The sequence below is a fragment of the Antedon bifida genome, chromosome 7 (assembly GCF_963402885.1).
Source record: "Antedon bifida chromosome 7, ecAntBifi1.1, whole genome shotgun sequence".
Classification (NCBI taxonomy): domain Eukaryota; kingdom Metazoa; phylum Echinodermata; class Crinoidea; order Comatulida; family Antedonidae; genus Antedon; species Antedon bifida.
The window spans coordinates 11,008,190-11,034,802 of NC_136232.1; the positions used below are offsets into that span (position 1 = coordinate 11,008,190).

General features: G+C 34.9%; 2 protein-coding genes across 6 annotated transcripts in view; one reads left to right on the plus strand and one right to left on the minus strand.

Moving 5' to 3' along the window:
• Positions 1-26,613, plus strand: part of LOC144847379 (uncharacterized) — a 95,288-nt gene that overhangs the window by 36,466 nt on the left and 32,209 nt on the right. The gene's annotated exons all lie outside the window — the stretch shown is intronic.
• LOC144847387 (serine/threonine-protein kinase BRSK1-like) overlaps positions 1-26,613 on the minus strand; it is a 46,579-nt gene that overhangs the window by 13,856 nt on the left and 6,110 nt on the right. For all 4 annotated transcript variants that reach the window (XM_078703710.1, XM_078703708.1, XM_078703709.1 and 1 more), the window contains exons 3-7: positions 13,545-13,630; positions 9,002-9,142; positions 5,565-5,715; positions 4,334-4,402; positions 857-1,003 (exon numbers count right to left, since the gene is read on the minus strand). In XM_078703710.1, the coding sequence (XP_078559836.1) occupies positions 857-1,003; positions 4,334-4,402; positions 5,565-5,715; positions 9,002-9,142; positions 13,545-13,630 (594 nt within the window). The remainder of the gene's footprint in view (positions 1-856; positions 1,004-4,333; positions 4,403-5,564; positions 5,716-9,001; positions 9,143-13,544; positions 13,631-26,613) is intronic.

A 26,613-nucleotide genomic window follows, 5' to 3' on the forward strand; every position in this document is an offset into this window, starting at 1 on the left:
TACTTGATGCAAGAAATGTGTTGCTCATGGATTTCAGCAATAAAAATGCATATATTTCTGTTATTATTTTAAAATATAGGTAAAATATAAGTTCAAAGGAATTTGTTTGATTTAAATAAATTGTCTTTAAAAAATATATATAATGGCAACACAACTTGTAACAAACTGTAAAATAGTAAATTGTTTTAAAAAAATGATTTCACTAATTATTTTAACTGGTTCAGCTTGCTTGATTTGTGAAAATTAATTATCAGACTGTCAAAATGTTTAATAATTATGTTATTTTATTTTTTTATTCCAATTCACATCCCAAAGCAGGTATAGCCCACCAAATGAAATGAATAACAGGAATTGACAAGAAGAACAATTCAAAGCAATTAAATCTACACAAAATTTGTCTTAATTTTAGATTTAAATTGTTAAATATATTGATAGAACTTTGACGCAATAAATGAATTGTAGTGTCAAATATACAAAAGTAATGTTTTAAGTAAAATTTTTAATCATGTTCATAGTTTTTTCTTGACTGAACTCTAGCCCTGAGATGAATCATTTGAGAATAAACTTGTAAATGAATCAAGACTCGCTTATCCATCAATGTTCATTCTGAACTTGTACTTGTACACTGCGATCAACATCAGATACATTACAACCACTTTCTATTTCACAAGTCTTTCACGACGCTTAGATACTTTGCACTTTGAAACCCATTATTACCATTGGTGAAGCAGTAATTGCTGATTCAACTTCTTAAAACACTAATTCATTAATCAATAATAATATAATCGATAGAAGAACCGATCGTATGTATTATTGATTATTCATTTTATCATAAATCTCTTTTTGATGAACTTACCGTAAACCGGTCCTCGGGACTAACTTTAATCATCCCACGCAGTAGGTTCTGACATTCTGGAGGTACAAAATGAGGAATGTGGAAGATACCTTTCTTCACTTTCTCTAATAGATTCCGTAGGTTGTCATCATCAAACGGTAACGCACCCTGTAATAAACGTAATTAGTCGCAAGTGATAAATCGTTATTTATATAACAGCGGACAAATTACTATAATGATTAATGTTTACCAAAATGAATTGTAAACAGTATAATGGAATTTATCTTTTTTATAGTCTTACATACGCCTCTCTCCAATAATGTACATTTTTCCATGATTCAATACCAACATTTTTAATAATGTACATTTTCCCATGATCCAATACCAACATTTTTAATAATGTACATTTTCCCATGATCCAATACCAACACTTTTAATAATGTACATTTTCCCATGATCCAATACCAACACTTTTAATAATGTACATTTTCCCATGATCCAATACCAACATTTTTAATAATGTACATTTTCCCATGATCCAATACCAACATTTTTAATAATGTACATTTTTCCATGATTCAATACCAACATTTTCAATAAAAAATGTACATTTTTTTTAGTAAAACTAGTTTGATACTGTAGACAGAGTTTAACAATACTAAATCAATTTTCTTCTTTAAATAATGATCATAATTAACCAAATTCTGTGGTAATTTTGAATCATTCCTCTCATAAACAAGTTGATATTAAGTACATTTTTAATAGGAAATTTGATTTACACTGGATACAGAAATTATAAAGTAATTTGAAATTGATATTTACTGCACTTGCTTAGTTCTTTTATAATAAATTCTATTATACAAACTCTAAACTACTCTGGGTTGTACAGTATATATGTATCAACAGGCGTACGACGTAATAAATTACAGATTTAAAATTAATCGTCTTGTCCAAACTTTCTACTTTACAACACTAAACTTTTAAGATCTTATTCAACGAACACAACAGTAATGTATCCTTTGATTTATACTGTTAAAAGCAGTTTGACTTAGTGACTAGCTTTGAACATTTCAAGCTACCTCCCAATAGGATGTATCCGTATCACAACATTATAATGTATTTTTTCAGCGTTTAAATATATTGCTAAAAACATAACCTAAAGGAAATTTACAGAGAGTATTGTAATTGCAACCAACTTTGAGGTTGTAGCCCATGGATAGTTGTGTACATTGACAATATTATAATTGTAAAGGTTTAAAAGTCATATTTCATCCTACTGTAGGTATAATGTATGTTGATTACTACAGACCATTTAAACATGTATCTACTGCAGTTACTGCAGTAACTCCATTTTTAAAACTCTTTTAACCTGTTTATGCAATTATTTAGTGAGCATTGCTTGAGAAATAAGTGTTTTTTTTGGGGGGATTTTTTGCAATGAAACAAACTACTGTATAAAATAATATGTCATTGCAGTAAACAATGTTGTTACTGCAGTAACTGCAGAAGAATAATTTTTAATTCCCTATTTAACAACAGTCAACGAATAAAAAGTAGGTGTTATAATAATATATAGATTTGAGATTGATAATCAATCAAACAACATTATCAAACAACTTGTTTTATAAATGTTTAAAAACCTAAACCAGACAACCAAATTCTTCAAATGTTATGGTATTGAGATACAAAGTACATAGTACCTAGAAATGTATGTTCTCGTAGTACAGTTAAGTCCTGCAATGCATAACTACAGTATTTCCAAAGTATAGATAATTTATATAAATATACAGGTCAAAAAGCATGTAATTCATTTTTCGGGTTTTGACAGGTAATGGAATTCATAATGACACACGGCTATATAACACATCTAGATTGTACTAGCTGATATGAAATTAATTGTTTCAGCAAGTCTGTGATGGAAAACATGCACGAAAGATGACAGTTGAATCTCTTTCCATCAAGCAAACGTAACGTTTCTTGAATATCGTGTTGGGGGCGTTTAAATTGACCATTGCGAAGCCAAAGAGTACAAAATGCTATATTCTTTAATATCGTGTTTAGGTGCGTTTAAATTGTGAACATTGCGACGCCAAAGAGTACAAAATGCTATATTCTTTAATATCGCATTTGGGGGCGTTTAAATTGAACATTGTGACGCCAAAGAGTACAATGCTATATAGCGTAACAGTTGCTTATTGTCTTTTTTTCTGTTTAGGGGTTGGTAATAAGTTCTTTTACTTCTATTTGCGATCCCTGAAACAGCGCCTATTATTGTTACCATAACTTATTGTAAATGTATGCTTGTTTTTTTTTTTTGGACTGTTTCAACTAAATGTGAATGAAATGAACAAACAAATTGCTTGGGTTGTAATAACTTCTATCAATTTGACAGTTGTGAAAGTTTATCACAACACTCCATATTATTTTTTATTGCTTTTTTTCCGCGAACAATTTCATTCTTTAATATCATTAAAATATAAAGAAGGCTCTTCAATTCTAGTTCAAGCAACACAAACCTTTTTATATTGCTTTAATAATATTAAGGCTTCTCTGAAATTAGGTAAATTTGTTAAAAGTCATTAACAACCCACACTAAACTGGCAGAGAGTTTTAAAGAGCACATATTGTACTTAAATTCATTAGGAATAATTAACCTTGGTGACGCAAATGTATATAAAGTTTACAGTAGCATTCTTCTATTAATAAAATGAAAGAAAAACGTTATTTAGCTTTACTACCAAGTCAATCGTTTCTAAAAATTAACTACAGTATCTATATATAAATTTACGTAAGGGCAAATTTCGGTAAATCGCGCCTAACTTTTAGAATTTTTATTTGATGGTATAGAAAGTTGGTACATACTTTGAGTACTGAAATGAAAACCAGTGAACTAATTAACTAGTTAAAAATTATAGAATAATAATATAAAAAATATTAAATTGTTATTTTTAATGTTTTAAACATGAAATTAATGTAGAATAGTTAAATTTTTGTTTTTATATTATAGCTTTCTGGACCTTTAGGCGCTTAGAGTAGTGTACTCATTTTGCCATTTCTAGAGCAGCTCTATAAAATCAATTTGGAGCCTTCTATTTGCCTCTACTCCAGAATTAACATGATTAGATTTTGAGATATACTGTAGTTCATTAATTGTAAACCAGTATTAATTTTAATCAAAACCAAAATCTTTTCACTAATATGATTAGAATTGTAGTTGCAGAAAACAAGTGTATAAAGTAAAACCACCCTAACACAGTACAGTATACTGTGTCTAATTTATTACAGTAGTTAAATTTTACTTTTAATTCTTCATTAAAACTACTATACAAATCTGGCAATAAATATAGTTTAATAATACGTATCAACAATATAATGTATTGTAATTCGCAATACACACATCAGATTTTGATATCGTAAACATATTAAATGACATTCACTTAGACTCTATAAGTATAGATTAAATTGTATGTATCAATCAATATTACTATTGTTCCTTACCACAAGTAACGCATATAAAATTACACCAGCGCTCCATACATCCGCTCTTCTGCCATCATACTTTTCTCCCTGAAAAAAGAAAAATTGATAATTCATCTCTCTCTTTTTAAAAGATGTATTGTATTGTCCCCCTAAAAATAAAGATTAATAAAATCAGATTTTGAACAAGCCATTTTGTAGTTTTAATAAAGTTAATCATTTCTGCTGGAAAAAAAACACAAAAAAAATGTTTGAACAAAACAAATGGTTGCAGTCAACCTAAAACCCATTACATTACCTGGCAGCCAATTTGACTATTTTGTGCTTTAAATTACAGTTTTTCAGGTAAATAATTTGTTTTTCGATAAAGTAATGTAAAGAAGTAAATAACTACTATGGAACATTAAAATGGCATATGCAACCAAAAAATTATGAAAAACTTTGATATTATCGTAATACTGTTAATTATAGATTCTATGTAAAGATTGTTTCTAGGAACATACAATAAAATGAACATATTTAACAGCAAACTGACGGATGAAATTTCAGCGCAAGCAAACTTTAAGCCTCCAAGTAAGAAACAGTTCATGCACTAAGTCTCTTAGGATCTGACTGACGTCAGGTAAATTACCGGTTTTAAAATCTTAGAATTTGTTAATTATTTAAAATCGCCCCAAATAGTACAAAGGGTTAGATTTTCATAGAAAAGATTTAATATCAATATACTATTTTAAAATGTAATGTTGCAGTTTTAATTTTGTTAGGAATTAGGAACAAATGTTACTAAAATGAATAATAAAATAATTTTATCCAGCAGGAGATTGACAACAGGTGAGACAACATTCAGTAAAGTTGTATGAAAAAAAGGAAGACTACATATTATGTGGTAAAATGCAAACAATTTGTTATTTGCTATCTTTATTATAAATTTACCACACATATACAGTATGTACCCTAATAATAATAATAAATAACTCACATTAATCAAGCATAAGCGTTTATATAAGATAGGCCTTTTTAATTGCTTTTTATAATATTGGTCGAAAACATATAAATATTAACGTATATATAAAGTAGACTTGTTTATAAAGTTTTTTAAAAAGTTGTTCTGTAATATCAAGAGTAAAGCTAAACTAAAGCTCTCTATCAAACTAGTAGCCCATATATGGTAGTGATATGCCCAAATATGGTAGTGATATGACATAATCATATCCATATATGGGCACATCACAAGTTTTTGTCACATACTTACTCGTATAACCTCCGGACAGGCATAATGCGGAGAGCCACAACTGGTTTCTAAGTACGTCCCTGCAACTTGTAAAGAGGCCATTCCAAAATCAGCCACACGAATGTTGTTCTTTTCATCTAATAGAAGATTCTCTGGTTTTAAATCTCTATGACTAAAAATAGAAAAAGAAAACCCAATGGAAATTATAAAATATTGTGAATTTTGGATGAAAACGTTTTATAATTTCTGGAAAATGATCACTACTCGTACAGTATGCATTGAATGTTCATGTAAAATAAACAAATCAGTTGTTACTAACTACAGTAGATATGAAATTATAGGCAGAATATAAATTTAAAATAAAAATGATTTTACAAATTTTTAAGTGATACTGTAGATAATATTTTTATTTGTTGCTGCAATTATTTCTGTTGATTGATATTAATTTTTTGTAAATTAATTTTAAATAAGCTGTCACAGTTTAGTTTAAACTTCTTGCGATTAACTAATCTACTTGAAATCATTCAAATTACAATAACACTACTTGACATTTTAACATTTGTTGAAATGTCAACAATCTTACATAGCCTTTACAAAATTGAGAGGTACATTGATAATTACATTAATTACTCTGACAGCATGCATGTTGTAGAAAACAATAGAGGTCAGTTAGAGGTCAGTGTATTTCTATTTTCATCATCTACTCTAAACTCATTTGTTATCAGTTTCTTTTCAAACCTACACAAGCCAACCAACAGTGATGAAACTGGTAGTTTATCAATTCTGCCTTACCTGGATAAACCAACAATAACCGTGCTCTCCTATTAAGTGAGAGAACAACACCAATAGAAGAATTTTTAGTTGGACTCCCCTACCTGTAAATGGGACAGTCCATAACAATACCCTCTAGTGGGAGCATACCAATATTAACAGCAGAGTTAAAATTAATAATTAGAATAATGGCATAAACAATAAGGTCATGCAAATAGAACTAATTTTGTTAATAGGTTTAATAATTATATCATTATAAAATTAATATGTAAAATATTCAGAGCACATCCAACAGTGCAACATTGTCTGTTATATAACAGAGTTTAAACAATAATTTATGGTGCTGTTTTTACCATAAGAAAATTGTTTTAAACATGTAATCGTAGAAGAACTGAATAAATTAAAATCTAGTAAATAGTTTAATGAATATATAGACTAGAGTTTACAATTAATTATCAACAATTGTTTAACATTTCCCCAGAGGCTTAAATGTATTCTGTTTTGTGTCAGTGTCTATGGAAATATTGATTGGGTTGTTGTAAAAACAATCAATACTTTTTATAAGTACAATCAAGAATTTAAAGAACGTTTACCTCCCTTCTTAGGCAATATACTTGATTTGATAGTATAAATTGATCTAAAAATAGAATGGAAAGTACAATGCACTGTGGTTGTCATTCTTCCATAATATTACTATTTCATTTTCAGCTGTCAACAATATATTAGAAACATTATTTAGTTTTTTTTCTTTTCATAAATGTATTCCTCTCTTCATAGATAGAGGCTATTGTTGGTTTATCCAGGTAAGCTAGGCACAATAACAATAATAATACCACATTTTACCAAACATTACTGTAAATTAAAACGAAAAAATGATTAAAGTTGTTCTTTCAAATGACCTAAATTCTTTTATTTCATAGATTATCTATAGTGTATAAGAAAACCATAAGAAAACCGTAAATTCGTTTTTAGTATCATACAAATACCACACATGCAGTTCCAAAGGAGGAGAAATTAATATATTTTAGTTTTACTCATCTATGGTACAATTTGAACATTATATCTTATCATACTGTTGATACTGTACTGTAGTTCTTCTATTTAAAAACATACAAAAATTCATTTTAATTTTCCTCTACAGTAATACGATTTGGCTATTATTTTCTGTTACAGGTTCCATTTTGCCATTTCACTATGTAGAACAATAATAAATTTACACAGTGCAACAAGATGTTTTTGAAAATGGAAAAATCTGAAAGAGATGTTTTAAATGTACAAATAGATTTGTACTTTAGAATATGTCAAGTCATAAAATCCATTAGCTAAGAAATGTCATAATTTCTATTAGAATTCCTGCATATGTTTTGAGAACGTAGCCTTTTAATTCTATCTTGAGGCTAGGTTAAGATAGTGTTTTTGAAGTTTTCACATTTGACATCATCCTCTGGGTTTACTTGACATTCTGTTAGAAGCTACTTAAGGCGTGTGATGCATTTGGGTTGGGGAAGACAATATTATAATTCATGCAGTCAAAGACGAATCTTAAGCTCTGTCTACACTATCAAACTTTTGACAAAAAAAGTGTGATGTGCCCAAATGTGGTAGTGATATGCTCAAATATGGTAGTGATATGACATCATCATGTCCATATATGGGCACATTACATTTTGTTGTCAAATAAAGTTTGATAGTGTAGATAGAGTTTTAGGTACTGAACTTTTCTCTGGGTTCGCTTGACATTCTGTAGTGATGCATTTGGGTGGGAAGACAATATATAATTTATGTTGATGACATTTAAAAATACTAACTGTATATTTTGAGTAAACTATAAATAATCTTCTGTATTCAAATGAAAATGTGGTATAAAATAAATACTGTAATATAAATGGCAATATCTAACTCATGGTTTCAACTTTACCACTGATACAGTGCATAGTATATTCATTGTACTTTTACGATCTTTTTTATTGACTGAATGTGCATCCAACAATCATCTACTAAAGTGCTCATATTTAAATAAACAATAAATACATAATTAGAGGCAAGCAAAATAAGACACATTCTATAGTAAGAAATATAGACATTTTAAACGTTATACAGTACACAAAATACAAAGCATCACATTACTTCAGGTGCTTGCCTTGCAATTGTATTGCCTTGGGTTCAAATCCTAGTTTGAACCACTACTACCACTAGTGCTCTCACTTTAGTTTCACTGGATTATGAATATGATTTTGTCTAGTTATATTTATAAAGATGGGTGTGCAATAAATTTTCTACTGTAGCTCTTTGAGGAGAATTGTCTATTATCGTTTTATCCATGTAAGCTTGGCATGAAATAGGCTGTATCGTAGTGAAACAATGAAAATCAGGAAAATTAGAAAATAAATATTATTAAAATGAACATTCTTCTTTATGAACTTTAAACCACCAGTACCACCAGTGCTCTCACTTTAGTTTCACTGAATTATGATTATGAATATGAGTTTCAATTTTGTCCAGTTATATTTTTAAAGATGGGTGTGCAATGAATTTTCTACTGTCGCTCTTTGAGGAGAATTGGCTATTATCGGTTTATCCATGTAAGCTAGGCATGAAATAGACTGATCGTAGTGAAACAATTAATAAAAATAAGAAAATAAACATTAATAATTAATTAAAATTAACATTCTTCTTTTTGAACTTACCATATTGAATGACTATGACAAAAATCTATTGCAGAAATTATTTGCCGGAAGAATTTGCGAGCTTCTTTTGGAGTGAGGCGTCCTTTTTTCACAAGATAATCAAATAGCTCGCCTCCAGATACATGCTCTAATACTAGATACCTATTAAAAGAAAATGAATTATTGCTGATAAATAATAAAGTATATTCACCATGAAAATCTTGATGACCAAACCTCTATGGATTTAGCTTTCACAACTTGGAAATTACTGTTAGAATCGTTTTCTTAATAGTTTGAAATGAAGCTTATTAATTGTAAAACTCATATTTATTACTGTAATATTCACAACTATATAAGAGAATTTGAATAAACAGGGAATAGTAGTTTTACTTTGTGAACACTGCATACCATCAGCTGTGTAATTAAACTAAATACCCCACAAAATGATAAAGATCCTGAGATGATCTGATACTGGTGTCCTTTTTTTAACACTTGTTTTTTCTTATGAGATAATTGATTTTGTAACTATGGACATACAAATCCGAAATAAAAGTAAAATAAAAAAATAGTCTGATAATGATATGAAAAAAGGATGCAATAAGTTTAATCTGTGCATGAGTAAAAGCCCAGTATACATTGTTCGGTTAATTTCGTTGACTATAACGTTCGTTCTTAGTCTACCATTCCGGAATTTCCGGGAAATGTGCTAGGCAGAGCATAATGTCAGGAGAGCAGCCATTGTTTCTTTCACCTCCTCTAGCTCTAGCATCATCCATGGATATGTATATCATACAGTACTGTACTGTTGTACAACTGAGTAGAGTAGTAGAAATACAGTCAACTCTCCCAATACCAGAAACATTTTAATAAGATTTTTTGGTATTCAGAATGTGTTTTTAATGATAAAAAATTTCCTTTTGGACAAGAAAAATTGAGTTGGGACAGTTTCCAGTTTCCAGAGAGTCCGGTATAGGGCAAGTTGACTGTATTAATTTTAAACCTTCCTATTCAATATAATAATAATAATCTTCTTCTCGTTTGTAATAAAACCCATATCAAATATTTCAATTTTCTCTCTCTTCATACCAATGACCTAGTCATAATAATAATCAAACATCTTCACTATGAAAATAACGTTATCTTTACAACTATACTTCAATGCTTCAAACACATTTCATCCTACTGTCAAAACAGGTCAATATTGGGCAGACGACGCTATGTCTAGTGTTCAGTCATACTCTAAAGTCGCGCTCAGAATCATTAAGTTGCAGGATCATCATCAATTCAAACCCCTTCACATTTTTTCCTATCTTTGTCAATCATGATTTTCTGCATTATATTGCATGCATGCTTTTTCACAGTATCAAATTTCTTAGAAATGTTGAGTTATTACAATCATATCAAATTGTACATTACAAATTTTAAGTGTATTTGTAAGGGACCATGTCAACATTATTCTACTGCAGTAAGGTTTTTAGTATGTTTCAATGTAGAAGTTTATGAAAGAGTATGTAGTTACTGCAGTAACTGGAAATAGAATAATTTTGACATTTGTTTTATTATCAATTTCATCAGTGAGATAAAGTAAAACAAAAATAAAAGGATGGTATTTCATTTCATTTCATAGTAACATTTATTTCCTTCATAATATACAAAATATAAATAATACAATACAAAATTCATAACGAGAAGTTAGGTAGTTAAAACAATACAATTTTTTTTTTCATCTTTAAAATGAATAAAACAATAAATATGAAGGAGGCACAATTTCTGGAAAGCAAAAGCTTGTGTTGAAAGTGCCTAAACAAAAAAAACAAATAATTAAAATCAAAATAGTAAATAATAGTAAATGGTATATAGGAATAAAGTAATTACCATAACGGAATATGAAAACAATAAAAATTGATACCTAGAATATAACTAATTATTAAATTACTTTTGTATTAAATATTGTTTATTAATAATATGTACTGTACTAGTTTATTTGGCATTACTATATTTAGTTATTAAAATATGCATTGGACGACGAGTTTAAAATGAATCGGATTTCAGGTGAAAATATGATAATGGGATTGTGATGAGTCACCTGTTAGCATTAGAATGTGATCATTCTGTCACTTGCAGCACATACATCATCTCATTATCACTGTTTTTTGTTTCTTCTTCAAATCGAGAAAATGGGCTACAATCTCTTACTGTAGGGAGGATGACAGAGAGGAGAAATACATGAATTTTCAGTTTCTAATCTTATATACATTTTCACCCATGGAAGAATTACAAGGTCTTGACTATTACATTCCTCTATTATTTATTAAGAAGAGGATATGATAGGGGTGGTGGGGTTGAGAGTGAGATGGGGGATGATAGAGGAGAGGAAGGGTGTACAGTATACAATTATCTTCATTTTTTACTATTCAACTAAAATGTTGAGATAAACTGCATTTTTATTCTTCCAACAACAACATCATTTCTCCTTCAATCAACCTTCATCACAACTTAATTGCTAATGTTGTGATTCACTGATTAATGGTATCCATAGCAACCATTTTACCCATCATGCATGAGTTGTAATCAAGCTAAGACTATCAAGCTGTATCATCTGATTATTATTAGGAATAGATTGAGATGCTTTTAATATTACAATAGTACCATTTCACTACATTGTGAATATTAAAAATGCTATTGTTATATTCTTTCATATTCATTCATACTGTAGTCAATTGGGTCGTTCTATTATTCAAATAGGGAGGGTTTGTTAAGATTGGCTTAATATTCTTCCTTATACTCATTATTAGAGTTATTTCTCAATCTTCATTGATACAGTAAACAATGCAAAAATCATCAATTTGAGTACTTTTTTCAAGCTTGTCACCAAGCATCCTCACTGTACTTTCCAAAAAAATCATTATCTTATAATCATCACAATCATTATCAAGATTATCATCATCACTATGATACCGTGTTTATTTGGTAATATCCGTGCCAAAACCTTGACAATAAATCATTATAATTATTTTCACATCACTATCGATTAGGATAAGAAAAACAGGTCAACAACAGCACTGTAGTACTTTCACATTACAACGTAGTAGTTATCATTATAATTATCTTCACCATCACATACTGTAGTATCACTATATTATATTGTATCACTATCATCATCACTATCGATTAGGAAAGACAGGGCAACAACAGTATTTGTTTGTAGTAGTTTACATTACAACGTAGCAGTATCGTTCTCTGCAAGAATGTAGGCCGAGCCAACATACACTACAACAGTAACAAATGTTAAGTGTTTAGTGTAAACATACTGCAATAGCAAGCTAATGTTCAATATCTAGGGATCACCTACAAACTGCATTGACGACATCACTTAAGCTCTGTCTACACCACCAAACATTATGTGACAAAAAATATGATGTGCCCATATATGGACATGATGATGTCATATCACTACCATATTTGGGCTCATAATTTTTGTAAATTCCGATATTCTTTGTAAATTACAAAAAATTATAATACTGTATAGACAATTTTGTATTAAAAAATCAATACACCAAGATATATTGTCTCTAGTAATCAATAATGTAATGGAATATTAATGATAAATGTAAAAATTGTATTGAAATTTTACACAAAACATTCTGAAGAAAATGATGACCTCCTACAGGAGGGGTAGTTGTAATAATTACATTATGTACTGTACTAAAAAAATGAATATAACGATTTGAAACAAAAAATGTTATAAAATCATCATTTAGAAATACAGTACATATTCTTATTTAAAGCCTTGTCTACACTACTACTACTCATGTTTATGTGACAACCAAATTTGATGTGCACAAATACGGACATGATGATGTCATATCACTATCATATTTGGACATATCACTACCATATATAATATGGGCACATCACACTTTTTGTGTCAAACTAGTTTGATAGTGAAGACAAAACTTAAGAAAGAAACACAATGTATGATAGAATTTAACATCTTTATTTGATGGATATTTTTCGCTAGATACAGTTAGTTGATTATGATACGGTTCATCGGTTTTGTCGATACAAATACGCTGTGGTGTTATTGTGAGTTATTGCCCTTCGTGAATAGTGTTTATGCCATGAAAATGAGATTTATTTCAATTACTCATGTTAATAATATTATGCAATAAACTGTCAATTCTGTCGACATAATTAGATACTATCACTATTCATAGAAGGTGGGCGTCATTATGTTATGTTGTACTGGTTACAATTATCATCTTCAAGACATTGACAATAAACAACTAGTTAATGTGCTTTAAAATGTTCTAGGCTCCAGAATTTTTTTAAAAGGAAAAGCACTACTATATTAAAAATTTGTAAAAAAAATATCAAAAATGATTCATATTTTAATTTAAGTGAGGAGGTTAGAGAGGGGGAGGGGTAACTGAAACTCATCATTGTACATACCTTTAAAAAAGACAGATTATAAAAGTATGTTATTGAGCTTAAAAAAAAACACGTAAAAACCTCCTCCATTACAGTATGTTTCTTTAAAATTTAAATTTATATGATAACTTACAAATATTTCTTGTTCTCATAAACATCGTAAAGTCCCAATACATGTGGATGCTCTATAAGTTTCATTATGGCTATTTCTCTTTCAACCTGAAAAATAAAATGATTAATCAATCAAAACACACATACTGCATTGAACATATGTGTACACCAGCAGTTCACACTGAAACTTACTGTAACAACACACGTAATAAACAACTAAAATAGTATGGCAGCCATTCCCACCAACTTGACACTTATATTTTCGCATAATCATTGATTATATTGCTGGTTTTAGGCTAGTTTTAAGTTTAAACTATTCAAACTTTATGGATGGGTAAGATGAGTACCTGTAGGTAAGAGGGAGGTGATGTGATACATTTAAATGTTATTGATTGATAAAGATTTGAACAAGGATAAATATAAAACAAAACTACAAATGAGTTATGAAACAATGGTCTGATTAAACAAATTAAAGATGACTAACAACTAAATTAAAAACACCATTATCAACCTCGCTATCATAGATAGCATTATCAACCTCGCTATCATAGCTACCAATACAAATTACCACCAATTAATAATAGCTAGATTGAACATATGGAAATGACAGAATTTATGTAGACTTGGGGAAACGAAAATTGAGATGTGTAGCTCTTTAATTTGAACAAAAGCAAACATCTTGCCAAATCTTTGATTGTGTATTAATACGGTATCCACGGTGAGGTTTCAAAACACATATCAGCCTTAATTTCAATCGTGACACCCACATCGTAAAAAGCACTTAGCGTTAACAGTTCTTGGCAAATTTCTAAACAACAGAAGGGGAAAATAAAATAACTCCGATCGATAGAGGTGTTTGAATTGGGTCATGCTGTTTGTAATAGTAGCGCAGAGAAACGACCAATTAGAGACTCTCATCAAAGCGACTAATTATGAAATTAATCAACTGGACTGTGCAGTCTCATTAATGTAACACGAGTCTTTAGGTATGAAAAATATTTGTTATGATACAAGCCTTGACATTTGGCTGAAGTACAGCTCAAAACCGACGATGGATTACTTTCAGAAATTATCTTTTTATTTTTCATTACAATGTGCTCAAATTTCAAATAAATGTGATACTTTTAATAAATGTGTATGACTGTAAAGAAGCATAATTTCTCCTTCTCCTTAGTTAACGACTCAATAAGTGACTATTTCGTTCTTACTAGTACTTGTAGGTGGTCCAACGTCCAAAACACATCTTACTGTATCTCGTACTAATACAGTAGTTTGAAGATTAGAAAATTAAATTTAAATTGAGACTTTATATTGTATTGATGTGTTCTAATGTTTTTTGTGTGCAGCCCATATATTTATATATGGTATTTCTTGTATTTATACCAAAATAAATAAATCACAATTATATAAGAAATTAAAGTTTTACTATAGGTAATTTGTTATCCTTCAATCAGCAGTTACTTTCACAACTGATGAATTTAATTCTAGTTTCACATCATTCTTTCGTTGAAATATAAATTCGACACACTGAATATTTTTGTCTTATATTACTCATTAATAAAGTTCAATTGAATTGATAAAATTACACAAACCAAGAGTGGTGTTGGTAGTCTATGAGTGATAGCTTACCTGGATGAACCGACATAGGCCTTTTCCCCTTCAAGGGGAGAACATAACCGAAAAGTAACATTTTATTCATGAACTCCCCTCCAAGACAGTGGTATCGCCCATGCGCCACGCCCTCAGGTGGGCGGCAACGCCCATGCATACCTCACCATTCCACGAGACGCTTGTCAAGTGGGGAGGAGGGAGGGTTGTTCATCCAGGTAAGCTATCACTCATAGACTACCAACACCACTCTTGGTTTGTGTAGTCTATTACGTGACTAGCTTACCTGGATGAACCGACATAGGCCAGAATAGCACCGGACTAGGCATCTAGTCGGTGGTGGGCTGACAAGAAGAGGTAATTTGATCAACATACCTGTTTACTGTGGCTTCAGCACAGCGTGTGCTACTGGTGCCATGTTTTGAGCGAGGTCTTGGAGGTAGAAAGCTGTGAACGTTGTGTGCGATCGCCACCATGCTGCTTGTAGTACGTCTGCTAGCGGAACACCCGAGAACAGGGCCCATGACGCAGCCATACCCCGTACCTGATGCATGTGTGCAGGTGGAGGTGTTTGAGACGCCGAGTAGCCTGCCTGGATCGCGGCGATGATCCACCTAGCTATGGTGGCCTTTGATGCCGGACCGAATGGCGGGACTGTGACGCAGAAGAGGTGAGAGAGCTTTTCTCGTACGTCCTTGGTCCGATGGACGTAAAACTTTAAGGCCCGCACCGGGCACCAGAGTTTGTCCTCGCGGACAGAAGAAGAGGCAGCTATGGTGGGGATGAAGATCGCGGGCGGCGAGTGATGCAACGTCTGCGATTTTGCTAGAAACCCCCTGCGAAAAGTTAGCCGCACGCCACCGCGTTCGAACCTAATATGGCCGGGCTCTAGCGATAGAGCATGCAACTCACCCCGGCGTCGACAGGATGACGCTGCAACCAGGAACGCCGTTTTGAGGGTGAGATTATAAAGAGAGGCATTATGTAATGGTTCGAAGGGGGCGCGGGTGAGTGCAGAGAGTACGACGTTGATGTCCCAGCGCGGGAGGAGAACCGACGAAGGAGGACGCTCATGATGCATGCCTCGCAAGAGGTGCGTGATGACAGAAGAGTTAGAGATCGTCGAACCGTCGGGAAGCGCCGGCAATATGGCCGCGATGGCCGACCGGTAACCTGCAATCGTGCGGGGTTGCAACCCTGAATTGAACAGGTAAAAAAGAAAGTCACAGATAAGACCCAGAGACGCAGTCCTGGGGTCCGTGTTCTTCTCGGCGCACCACCGGAAGAAGTGCTTCAGACGGCTATTGTACACTGTTAGCGTCGATTCTCGTCGGGACTTGGCCGCCAGGGCGGCCGGGCCATCTGGTATGCCAGACTCTCGGAGGCGATCCCTGACAATGGCCAGGCAGTCAGGCGCAGGGATCGGATGTTTGTTAGTGAGAGATGTGCTCTGCCCTGCGATAGAAGGTCCGCACGGACCGGTAGTTGCAGGGGGTGGTCGTACAGTAAGCTGTAGAGGAGTGGGAACCATGACTGGCGCGTCCAGTATGGAGCCACTAGGAGCACCCGGCAGTGATGGCGATGAACATGCGACAACACGAGCGGGAGGAGAGAGATCGGTGGGAACGCATACGCCCAGAGACCGTCCCACGAGATGGACAGGGCGTCCATCTGCCACGCTTGGGCTTCCTGGAACCGGCTGCAGTAGGTCGGAAGCTGAGTGTTCCGCGCTGTCGCAAAAAGGTCTACGAGCGGCCGCCCGAAGTGGTGGAAGATGAGGGTGGCTATACGCGGCGAGAGTTGCCATTCCGTCGGGCAAAGCAGAGGCCTTGATAGCGCGTCCGCTACTGTGTTTAGCCGGCCCGCTATATGGGCTGCTGTTAATGTTATTTTGTGCGCGATGCACCAATGAATTAATGTCCACGTATGGCAGCAGAGTGTTGGCGAGCGCGTGCCGCCCTCTCTGTTTATGTAGGCCACGACGGTGGTACTGTCGGACCGAATGAGCACATGACGGCCCTGCACTGACGCTTTGAGAGCTTTTAGCGTGCGCTGCACCGCCCATAGCTCCAGAATGTTGATGTGGTGACGGGCCTCGCTGTGAGACCAGAGGCCGGAAGCGTGCTGCGTCTCCGAGTGTCCTCCCCATCCGGTTTCGGAGGCATCGGTAGTAATTCGTATGTCTGGCGTGGACCTGACGAACGACCGGCCGGCAGTGAGAGTTTTTGTGTTTAGCCACCAACGAATGTGTGTCGCCACGAATGGGGACACCGGCACCACTTTGTCGATAGAGTCTGACGCGGGTCGATAAAACGCTAGCAGATGGATCTGCAACGGTCTCATTCTGAGACGGCAGAATGGGAGTAGGTCGACGAAGCTGGCGAGGAAGCCCAGAGTCCTGAGCCAGTCGAATACCGTTGGAGCCGAACTCGCGAGCAGACCGGCCAGAGCTGCCTGCGCCGAGACCACTCGCGCTGCGGTCGGGTGAGCCACGCATGTGTTCAGATTGATCCGGGCTCCAAGGTATTGCGGGTACTGAGTCGGGAGCAGGCACGACTTGTCCCGATTGATTAAGAAACCTACTCGTTCCGTGGCGTCGAGGACGAAATCTATGTTGCGCAGCAACTGATCTCGTGACTGGGCCACAACCAACCAATCGTCTAAGTACATGTGTATACGGATACCGTGTCGATGCAGGAACGCTGCCAGCGCCCGAACGACACGCGTAAAGACCCGTGGGGCTGTCGACAGCCCGAACGGGAGTGCTACGAATTGGTAAATTTGGTTGCTTATGCGGAAGCGCAGCCACCGCTGATCGGCCTCGAAGATGGGTACATGGAAGTACGCATCCTTGAGATCTATTGAGGCTGCCCAGTCTCCTCGTCGCAGGCCAAGCAGAATCGTGGAGAGCGTCTCCATTCTGAATCTGGCTGGTCGGATGTAGCGCTTGTTGAGACTCTTGAGATTTAGTATCGGTCGCCATCCGCCGGAGGATTTGCGAGCCAGGAACATCGTAGACTCGTGTCCTGGTGGGGCGTGTCGAGCGTCGACCGGAACGACCGCGCCCTTGCGTAAAAGGTCGGAAACGCCGTCCAGGAGGGCGCCGCGCATCTGTGGATCGCTCGGGATCCGAGTGTGGCTTATCGTCCCCGGCACCGGGGTTGCTGTAAATTCGATACGGTAGCCCTCCTGTACGGTCGCGCAGACCCAACTGTCCGCTTGTAGGAGTGAGTCCCACGCCCCTCCGAACTCGCGGAGGCGACCCCCCACTCGTCCACTCCCCCCGCTGGGAGTGGACCGTCCACTCCCCCCGCTGGGAGTGGACCGTCCCCTTGCATCATCGACGCCGCGCGTATCGTCGTCGATCGCGACGACGGCCCCTCGATGCCCCACCGCGGGTGGGGTTAGCGCGAAAGGGCTGTGAAGAAGACGCACCTGTGGCCTGCGCAGCAGGTTGAGGTGGTACATGTTGATGCGTGGGACGCACCGGAGCCGGCTGGAGAGGTGGCGGAGGTGGCCCCCGCGGGGGGCCCCTTTGAGATCGTGATTGAGAAGCAACACGCTTCTGAGGGAAGCGCGCGCGCGTTTCCCTACGAACCTCTCGTTCGCGCGCCCATTTATCCTCCCGCTGGGAGAACGTGCCAAAGAATAGGTCCGTAGACCGAAACGACTCAACGGTAGTAAAGCGTTTATGATGGCCGGGCGCGATATCCGTCGCTTGCAGCAAATTAACTCGGCGTGCGGCATTGGCTGTTAATGCGACTGACGCTTGCTGGTCGGCTGCAAGTCCCGTGATCTGCTGCAGTAGCGTGATCACGCCCGGATCAAGTTCTTTTGGCCGCTCCGGGTCTGCCAAGAATGAGAGCAGGTATCCCGCCATCGAGAGCACGCGGAGTGTTTCACGCGCTGCCTTATCACAAGCAGTGAGGGCCTCCTCGGTTTTAGCAGCCGTGGGGTCAAGGAAAACAGTTCTAGTCGATTCCAGACCCTGGTCCTCCCGCGCTCTCCCCTTCGCGGCATCCGGGATAGGTGGGGAGCGAAGCACTTCTTCAAAGTGCGCCGGCGGGACCGGGAATACCGTAGCAAACTCGGCCGGCGCGGGCCGTCGCGGCGGTTCCCGGGCCACGCTCTCCAATCGTTCTAGCAGTTCAGGCTCGAGTGGAACGATTGGGCTCGTTCGCGCGTGACGCACTGGAGTGCGTACCCCGAACGTCGTGAAGCGCTTGTACTCCGGAAGCGGCGTAGCCTCCTTGTACGCGTAGTCTACCCCGAGGTAAGATAGCACCGCCGGTACTACACGGTTTACCAACGTTTGGAGCCCGGGTGCCCCCGCACTGTCGTCGCAATCAGAGAAAGACACAAGTGTCTCATCGTCCTCCATGTCAACGTCCTCAGGTTCCGGCGTGGGAAGAAGGACAGTCGGAGGTGGCTGCATGTATGGCACCGGCGGAGGGCCATCCTTAGGCAGCGCCCGTACGGCCGCCGCGACCGCCTGTAGAAAGGCGGGAGACAAGTCGAATTGTTGCTCCGCAGGAGCTTGACCTGACGTATTTTGACCAACATACGGCGGTGTAACAGTTGGAATCGGCGGCGGAATTACCGGGATTGGCGGTGGAATTACCGGGATCGGCGGCGGAATTACCGGGATCGGGGGCAACGGCGGAGCCTCCGCGGAAGACTCAGGTATAGGCGAGGTCTTCTCAGCGCGTGCTGGAAGAGCGGCGAATCGCGCCGGAGGCCACCTGACACACACTTCACACGGATCGGCTTGGCTGCAATCCCTACAGGATAAACATTTCGTATGTTTATCCCACTTTATCGTGGCACGAGGCCCCCCGCACGCAACACAAGCCATCTTGGGCATGGTGACTAGCACACGTATAGCCCACAACAATCGGCCAAGGAAACCCGGCACCGGGTCTTGGCTAGCGATGTTCAGTTAGCACACAAAAACCAGACCGAAATCCCACGGATAACGGCCGAAACTATGATACTTAGCTTCGTTGGCAGATATGTTTAACGTGAGTAGCGTTGCTTTAGCTTCTAGCAGTAGCTGCTCACACAACAAAACAGATCTTTCGTGTATAATCCACTCCAACGGCAGAGCTAGGCTCAGTCTCGCACAATACTATAAGTATGTCCAAACACAATAGGTTCTATTGTTCTCCTCTGTTGTCGGAACGTGTTAACGTTTCGACGTCTCGAAAAGAAATGGAGAGGTATGCATGGGCGTTGCCGCCCACCTGAGGGCGTGGCGCATGGGCGATACCACTGTCTTGGAGGGGAGTTCATGAATAAAATGTTACTTTTCGGTTATGTTCTCCCCTTGAAGGGGAAAAGGCCTATGTCGGTTCATCCAGGTAAGCTAGTCACGTAATAGACTAATTAATTAGAACGTTATAATACTGATGTTATATTGATATTGACATATAAAGTGACACTTGTAAAAACAACACTTAATGTTTTTATAGCACGTTCTGGTGTGGTTGTTACACAGGCGTAAATAAATTGCAGTATGCATTAATAACAAGATTTAGTTAAAGTTATTGGCTATTATACTGACTGACGGAGTAGACATTTTTTGAAAATTGTAGCGTATTGTAGTGGAGCTGTAGCTTGGTGGTTAACATGCTTGCTTTCCAATCCCAAGGTCCGGGGTTCAATCCTGACCTAGTGCAAGGGTTGTAACCCATGGCTCGTTCAACTCCACTTCCTAAGCCTCAAAATGAGACTTACAGTCGTTTATAAGCACCATAAATTATTAAATAGTTTATCCATCCTGTAATTGGTGAGTTATTCGCTGTTAGATGCGTATGAAATTTTAAAAAAAGTAAATAAAAAAAATGTTAAAAAATCCTTAAATAAATATGTTTTTGTCGAATAATTAATAGTTTTGATTATTAATTTTCAGTTTTGATGACCTGATTTATTTTTATTTTTTCTCTTATCTAAGGTTCTCAGTTTTCAATGACAGTAAATCACTGCCAATATACTGACAGCATTAGTGGTACTCAACATGTATCAATACTAACTGATGATTCAAGAGTGACCTTTTGACCTGAGTAAGTACTAATTAATATTCATTTTGAGTAGATGCCATCACATAACTTAATTCAAACATACTAATCAGCTGAAGGCGATCTTAAGATGTGTAAGTCCTCAGTAAGGTCAATCAAAGTTTGCATTATGAACAGTATATTGTAAAAGCTCTACACTATCAAACTAGTTGGAAAAAAAAAAAAGATGTGCCCAAATTTGGTAGTGATATACCCAAATATGGTAGTCATATGTCATCATCGTGTCCATATATGGGCACATCACATTTTTTTTAAAGTTTGATAGTGTAGACAGAGCTCTATAAGTTAATAACTCTCAATTATTCTTAAACTATCAATAGGCCTACAGTAGGAGCTATATTTTTACTACTGTACAGTGCCTGAATTTTTCTTAACGCATTTTAAATGACATCATCATTTTTTTTGCAATTTATTGCATAATAGTTTGTTATTTTTTTTTTGTATTTTCCATTCATTAAAATCATTCATTCATCTTTTTATTTCAGAATACTGTACCATGATGACATAATATATCCATAGCAAAAAAGAACCTTAATCTAAGAACTCATTGTACAGATAACAAACAAAAAATGTTTCTAGCTATGTAAGGTACAAACATTACTGCAACTTTAGCTATATATTTATGTGTTTGTTGTCATTGTCAACCTGTTGGCTGTCCCGTCCCATTATTTCTAATAATAACTTTACAAAATGTATTAGTTAGACCTAATTAATTATTAATAACTTGCATTTTTAATATTGTATACTTTTACTACTTTTTAATATTGAGTACTTTTCATGTAAAATCTGACCATGCATTATTTCAAATAGTTTGACCCAAGATGTCAATGACCAACATTCGTTTAATATTGATTTGAATATGATTTCAGTTGTTAAAGTTGTATGACTGTAAAGTAATACTGTAGCATGCATGTATTGCTTGAAATGCAACACCTGTAGAAGAAGCTCCATCTTAGTTTATTCAATTCGATTAATCATCAGAAAACAAATTGCTTGAATGAATGCAGGAACATTTAAACTTATCAATATAAATTTATATTCTGTTACAAAGATCATGTTGATAATCTGCCACAAAAATTCTGTTTGTCAACCTTTATTAATTCATGAACATATTTTGATATTGATATTTCATGCTTTAGTTTATTGTTGGAGTTTTGAATAACTAGAAATTATGAATTTATCAACTAGAAATGATGATGAATCAGTCTACAGTACTAGTATTTTGATTCCTACAGTAGGTGCTGTTTGGCGTTACAACTCTGTTGATTCCCGTAACTTTAACGATCGACAATAAAAAATGTCCGGAAATCATGATATTCTATCCCTTAAAAATCAAAATTAAATGGAGTGGATAGAAAGCATAATTTGAATATTATTGTAACTTATGACACATTCCCACCTCTGTTAAATTTTTTTTAAATCCATCCAGCAATTGCTGATCATTAGGGACCCTCAGAGGTTCATAAGACAAACATATATACACAAGAAGCTCTACAAAACAAAGTCTTATTACAAGTCTCTGACATGTGACGGACTCGAACCCTTGGAGTGGTAGCCAAGCATCATAACCACCAAGCCACAACTCCACTATAAATATGTCATGTTTTTTCTTACTGATCCTTTTCTTACATTTTTTCTACTGGAGTTCTTTATATTATTGTAACAATGAGATGTTGAGTGTATAATAAGGCTTTATAATACAAATATATAATGTAAGTGTTTAACAAATGAAATATAATAATACCCACTCTACTTTAGTATTTGATACTGTACAGCAACAGCAGTCAATACTAGTTTTGTTTATTCTATTTACAAGCTGACTAATAGACTAAATGTAAACAACAACCACTAATAATAATATAAATCAAAGTTATTCATTACAGCATCATCAAATTTAATACTGCAAATTACTGCATTGTACTGCAGTAATGTACTGGAAATTATAATTTTTTATTCAAAAAATGATTTACTAAAAATGTCCAACATGTTAATCATCAAATCATGGTCATTTTAAATAGCTGCTGAAATCAGAATAAACACCTGAATTTGTAACAAAATAACTTTTTTTTTAAATTATTAAAATATACTAAATGTTGTGGAATTTACAACGAATAATTTTTAAAAAAAACACAATAAAAAATATTAAGTGTAGTTTTGTTTTATTTTTACGATAAATACTAAAATAGAGAGAGAATTCCGAGAATAATGTACATATTCAACATGTAAAATAACACAAAACCAGTCTGGTCAGAGCCATGTCACATTTAATTTGACATATCAAGAAACATTTATCACACCAATCTAATATACAGCATAATAACCTGAGGCATTTGGCTCCTGAAAAATTAATGTTAACAAAATGACATTACAGAACAAATACACTACAAGAATACATTTAATGTTGGATCATATTCATATGCTGGAAAAAAAAATCAAATTCGTTTCATGTTAATACTCCCACATATGAAATTCAAGCTGGTGTACATACAATACAAGATTGTACTACAAAACAAGTTACATCCATAGAATATCAATATGATTAATTTACAGAAATATGGATGGAATTAGAAAACACTGTTGTGTAACAATCTATAAATTAAACATATAGTATTTAGTAATAGTAATACAGTAGTAGCTACAGTATACACTAAGTGTACAAATATTATAGTATTTATAACAAAAATATATATTATTATCACATGTATACAAATTATCATAATGATAAAATACGGAGCCAGATTTACTGTTGCTTTATCTCTCTTGGTTTATGGCCTTCATAAGCTGAAATAAAAATATTTTTTGAGTGGCTTTCGTCTGTGAAAACATTGTAAATGTCAACAGATCATGTCTGAAATGAACGAAAATGCTCTGTGTCATGACTGCCGTTAATATTAGCGAAACAAGTTACAGAAATCGGTAATAAAAACATAGAATAATAATGATGTGACTTTTAAATAAAAAATGATATGTTTTTTTTAATGTTAGTTAAGACAACAAACCTGATACAAAGCGCAGTTAAAGTTTAAAATATCAAATGCAAAGTGCAGTTAACGTTTAAAATATTAAATGCAAAGTGCAGTTAACGTTTAAAATATCAAATGCAAAGTGCAGTTAAAGAAAGTTTAAAATACCAAATGCAAAGCGCAGTTAAATTAAAGTTTAAAATACCAAATGCAAAGCGCAGTTAAAGTCTAAAATACCAAATGCAAAGTGCAGTTAAAGTTTAAAATACTACAAAAAACAGTAAAACAGGTATTCTTCATAGCCGCCTATTTAGAATTACAATAAAAAAAAATTTCCATCTTATTTATAGACAGTCCTCAGATTCAGATTTATTTGGTCGTTGTGGAAATTCATGACACTCACATAACATTACAATAACATACACAATATATATATTTAGTAAAATAAATATAAACAAGTAAAGAGTTGTAAAAAAGATACACTATACAAAATAAACTACAAGGCGATTCAACAGTATTTGTCATTGAAAGCACGGATGGAAAAAGATCTAGTCTTGATCTAGTTACTCAAAATACCATAACATTGTCTTTGCTCATCTCATAAATTTCAATTCATCCAAGTCCTGTACACAATTTTGGTACGTACAATAGTACTAAACTACAGTACTCTACATTGGACTTCAACGCCTTTAACCACCTACCCTCATATTATTATGTTTATTTAATGTCATTCACATCAGCCTAATTTCAACATAGCACCCACCAAAGAAACCTTTAGGTTTTATTTTTATCCAAACATCCTTAACACAGTTTCTGTACACTCCTTTTCTTTGCTTCTGCTTTGAATGAACTAATTATGTAAATCTTTGTTTATATCCTTTCAATTTTTAAAATATTAATCTAAGAAATAAATCTTTATAGCAAACTCGGTACAATGAGTTTTAGATCATTTATGTAAGTGGTGCCATAAATATTTGATTAAAATATGACTTCAGCAAGATTAAAATTTACTACTGTATAAAGTACAGTAAGTAATTATTATTATCGGCATACAGAAATATTATATCATTGTTGTACTAATATTGTACTTAACATAGTAAACATTTGCATTGAAGTATATAGACTGTATACTTCCAGTACTGATGATACTGTAGCTCCCCTGATTTTTATAGGTTGAAAATAATGTTTATGGAAGTGGTGCCATAATTAAAATATGACTTCAGCAAGATTAAAATTGACTACTGTATAATACGTAATTATTAATAATTATCTGCATACAGATATTTTATTGTTGCACTAATATTATACTTAATAATTATACAGTAGTAAACATTTGCATCAAAGTATGTATACTGTATACTTCCAGTACTGATCATAGCTTCCTGATTTTTATAGGTTGAAAATAATGTTTCACACCTTTTAATTCTAATTTTAGTAAGTATAAATAGCCATAACTACACGAGAAAACATCAAATGCAATTAGTGGATTAATTTTAAGCTCATCGCAATCCAAGTACCAATATAAAACATGTAAATGTTGGACTCTCAATTTAGTGTGTATAGCAGTAAAAAGAAACAAATCATTGGCCTAGTATATGTCTCTTTTTTTTTAAAGTTAAATTGTCGGAGTAACCTACCATACTGTAATTATTAGTTGTTTATTTATTGTATTCACTTCAAATTTTGTCTATAAAATTTAGGTAAAATTAAGTTGGACAAGAAGAAATAAAATTTGAAGTGTTATTTTTATGTCTGAGGACCCCAATGGTAATAAGTTTTCTTTTAAACTTTCTTGGGTTATTCCTTGGTTCATTCTTTTAATATTGTTATCTTGTGCTTTTTCTATGTTATGTTTGTCTTTGTATTTTTGAGTGAACCGAATAAAACTGAACTGAACTGAATTCAATTCAATAATACACTAGGCACTTGGCAAATACAAGTTTATTACATTTCTTGTGTTTATAATTATTGGTCTGTATGATGAGTAGCTTTTATTCCTCCAACTAATATTCTGGTACCATCTACTGTACAAGTGGACAACAACTCATAACTGGACAATGCGTGTATTTTGTGATTTTGTATGGTGTCTGTCCAATAGTCAGTCTATTGCCTTTTGAATGTGGTAATTATCTAAATGGTGATTTTTATGAAATGTCAAAAAAATGTAATTATCGAGTTTAGAGAAAACACTAAACGATAATTGGAATTTTAATTACAAGATTCTTTTCATGACAACTACAGAATGAAAATTCTCTGTAGAGTGTGGTTTTGAATACTAATTTGATAATTTTTATTCATAATATTATTTCAAATGAGATAAATTATTATACATTTTTGATTTATACATTAGCCTTCACATTGTTAATATTCCACTCAACAACATCAAAGAAGAAAAATACACTGTTAATATGTAATAGCATGGAGATATTTTTATACCTCAATG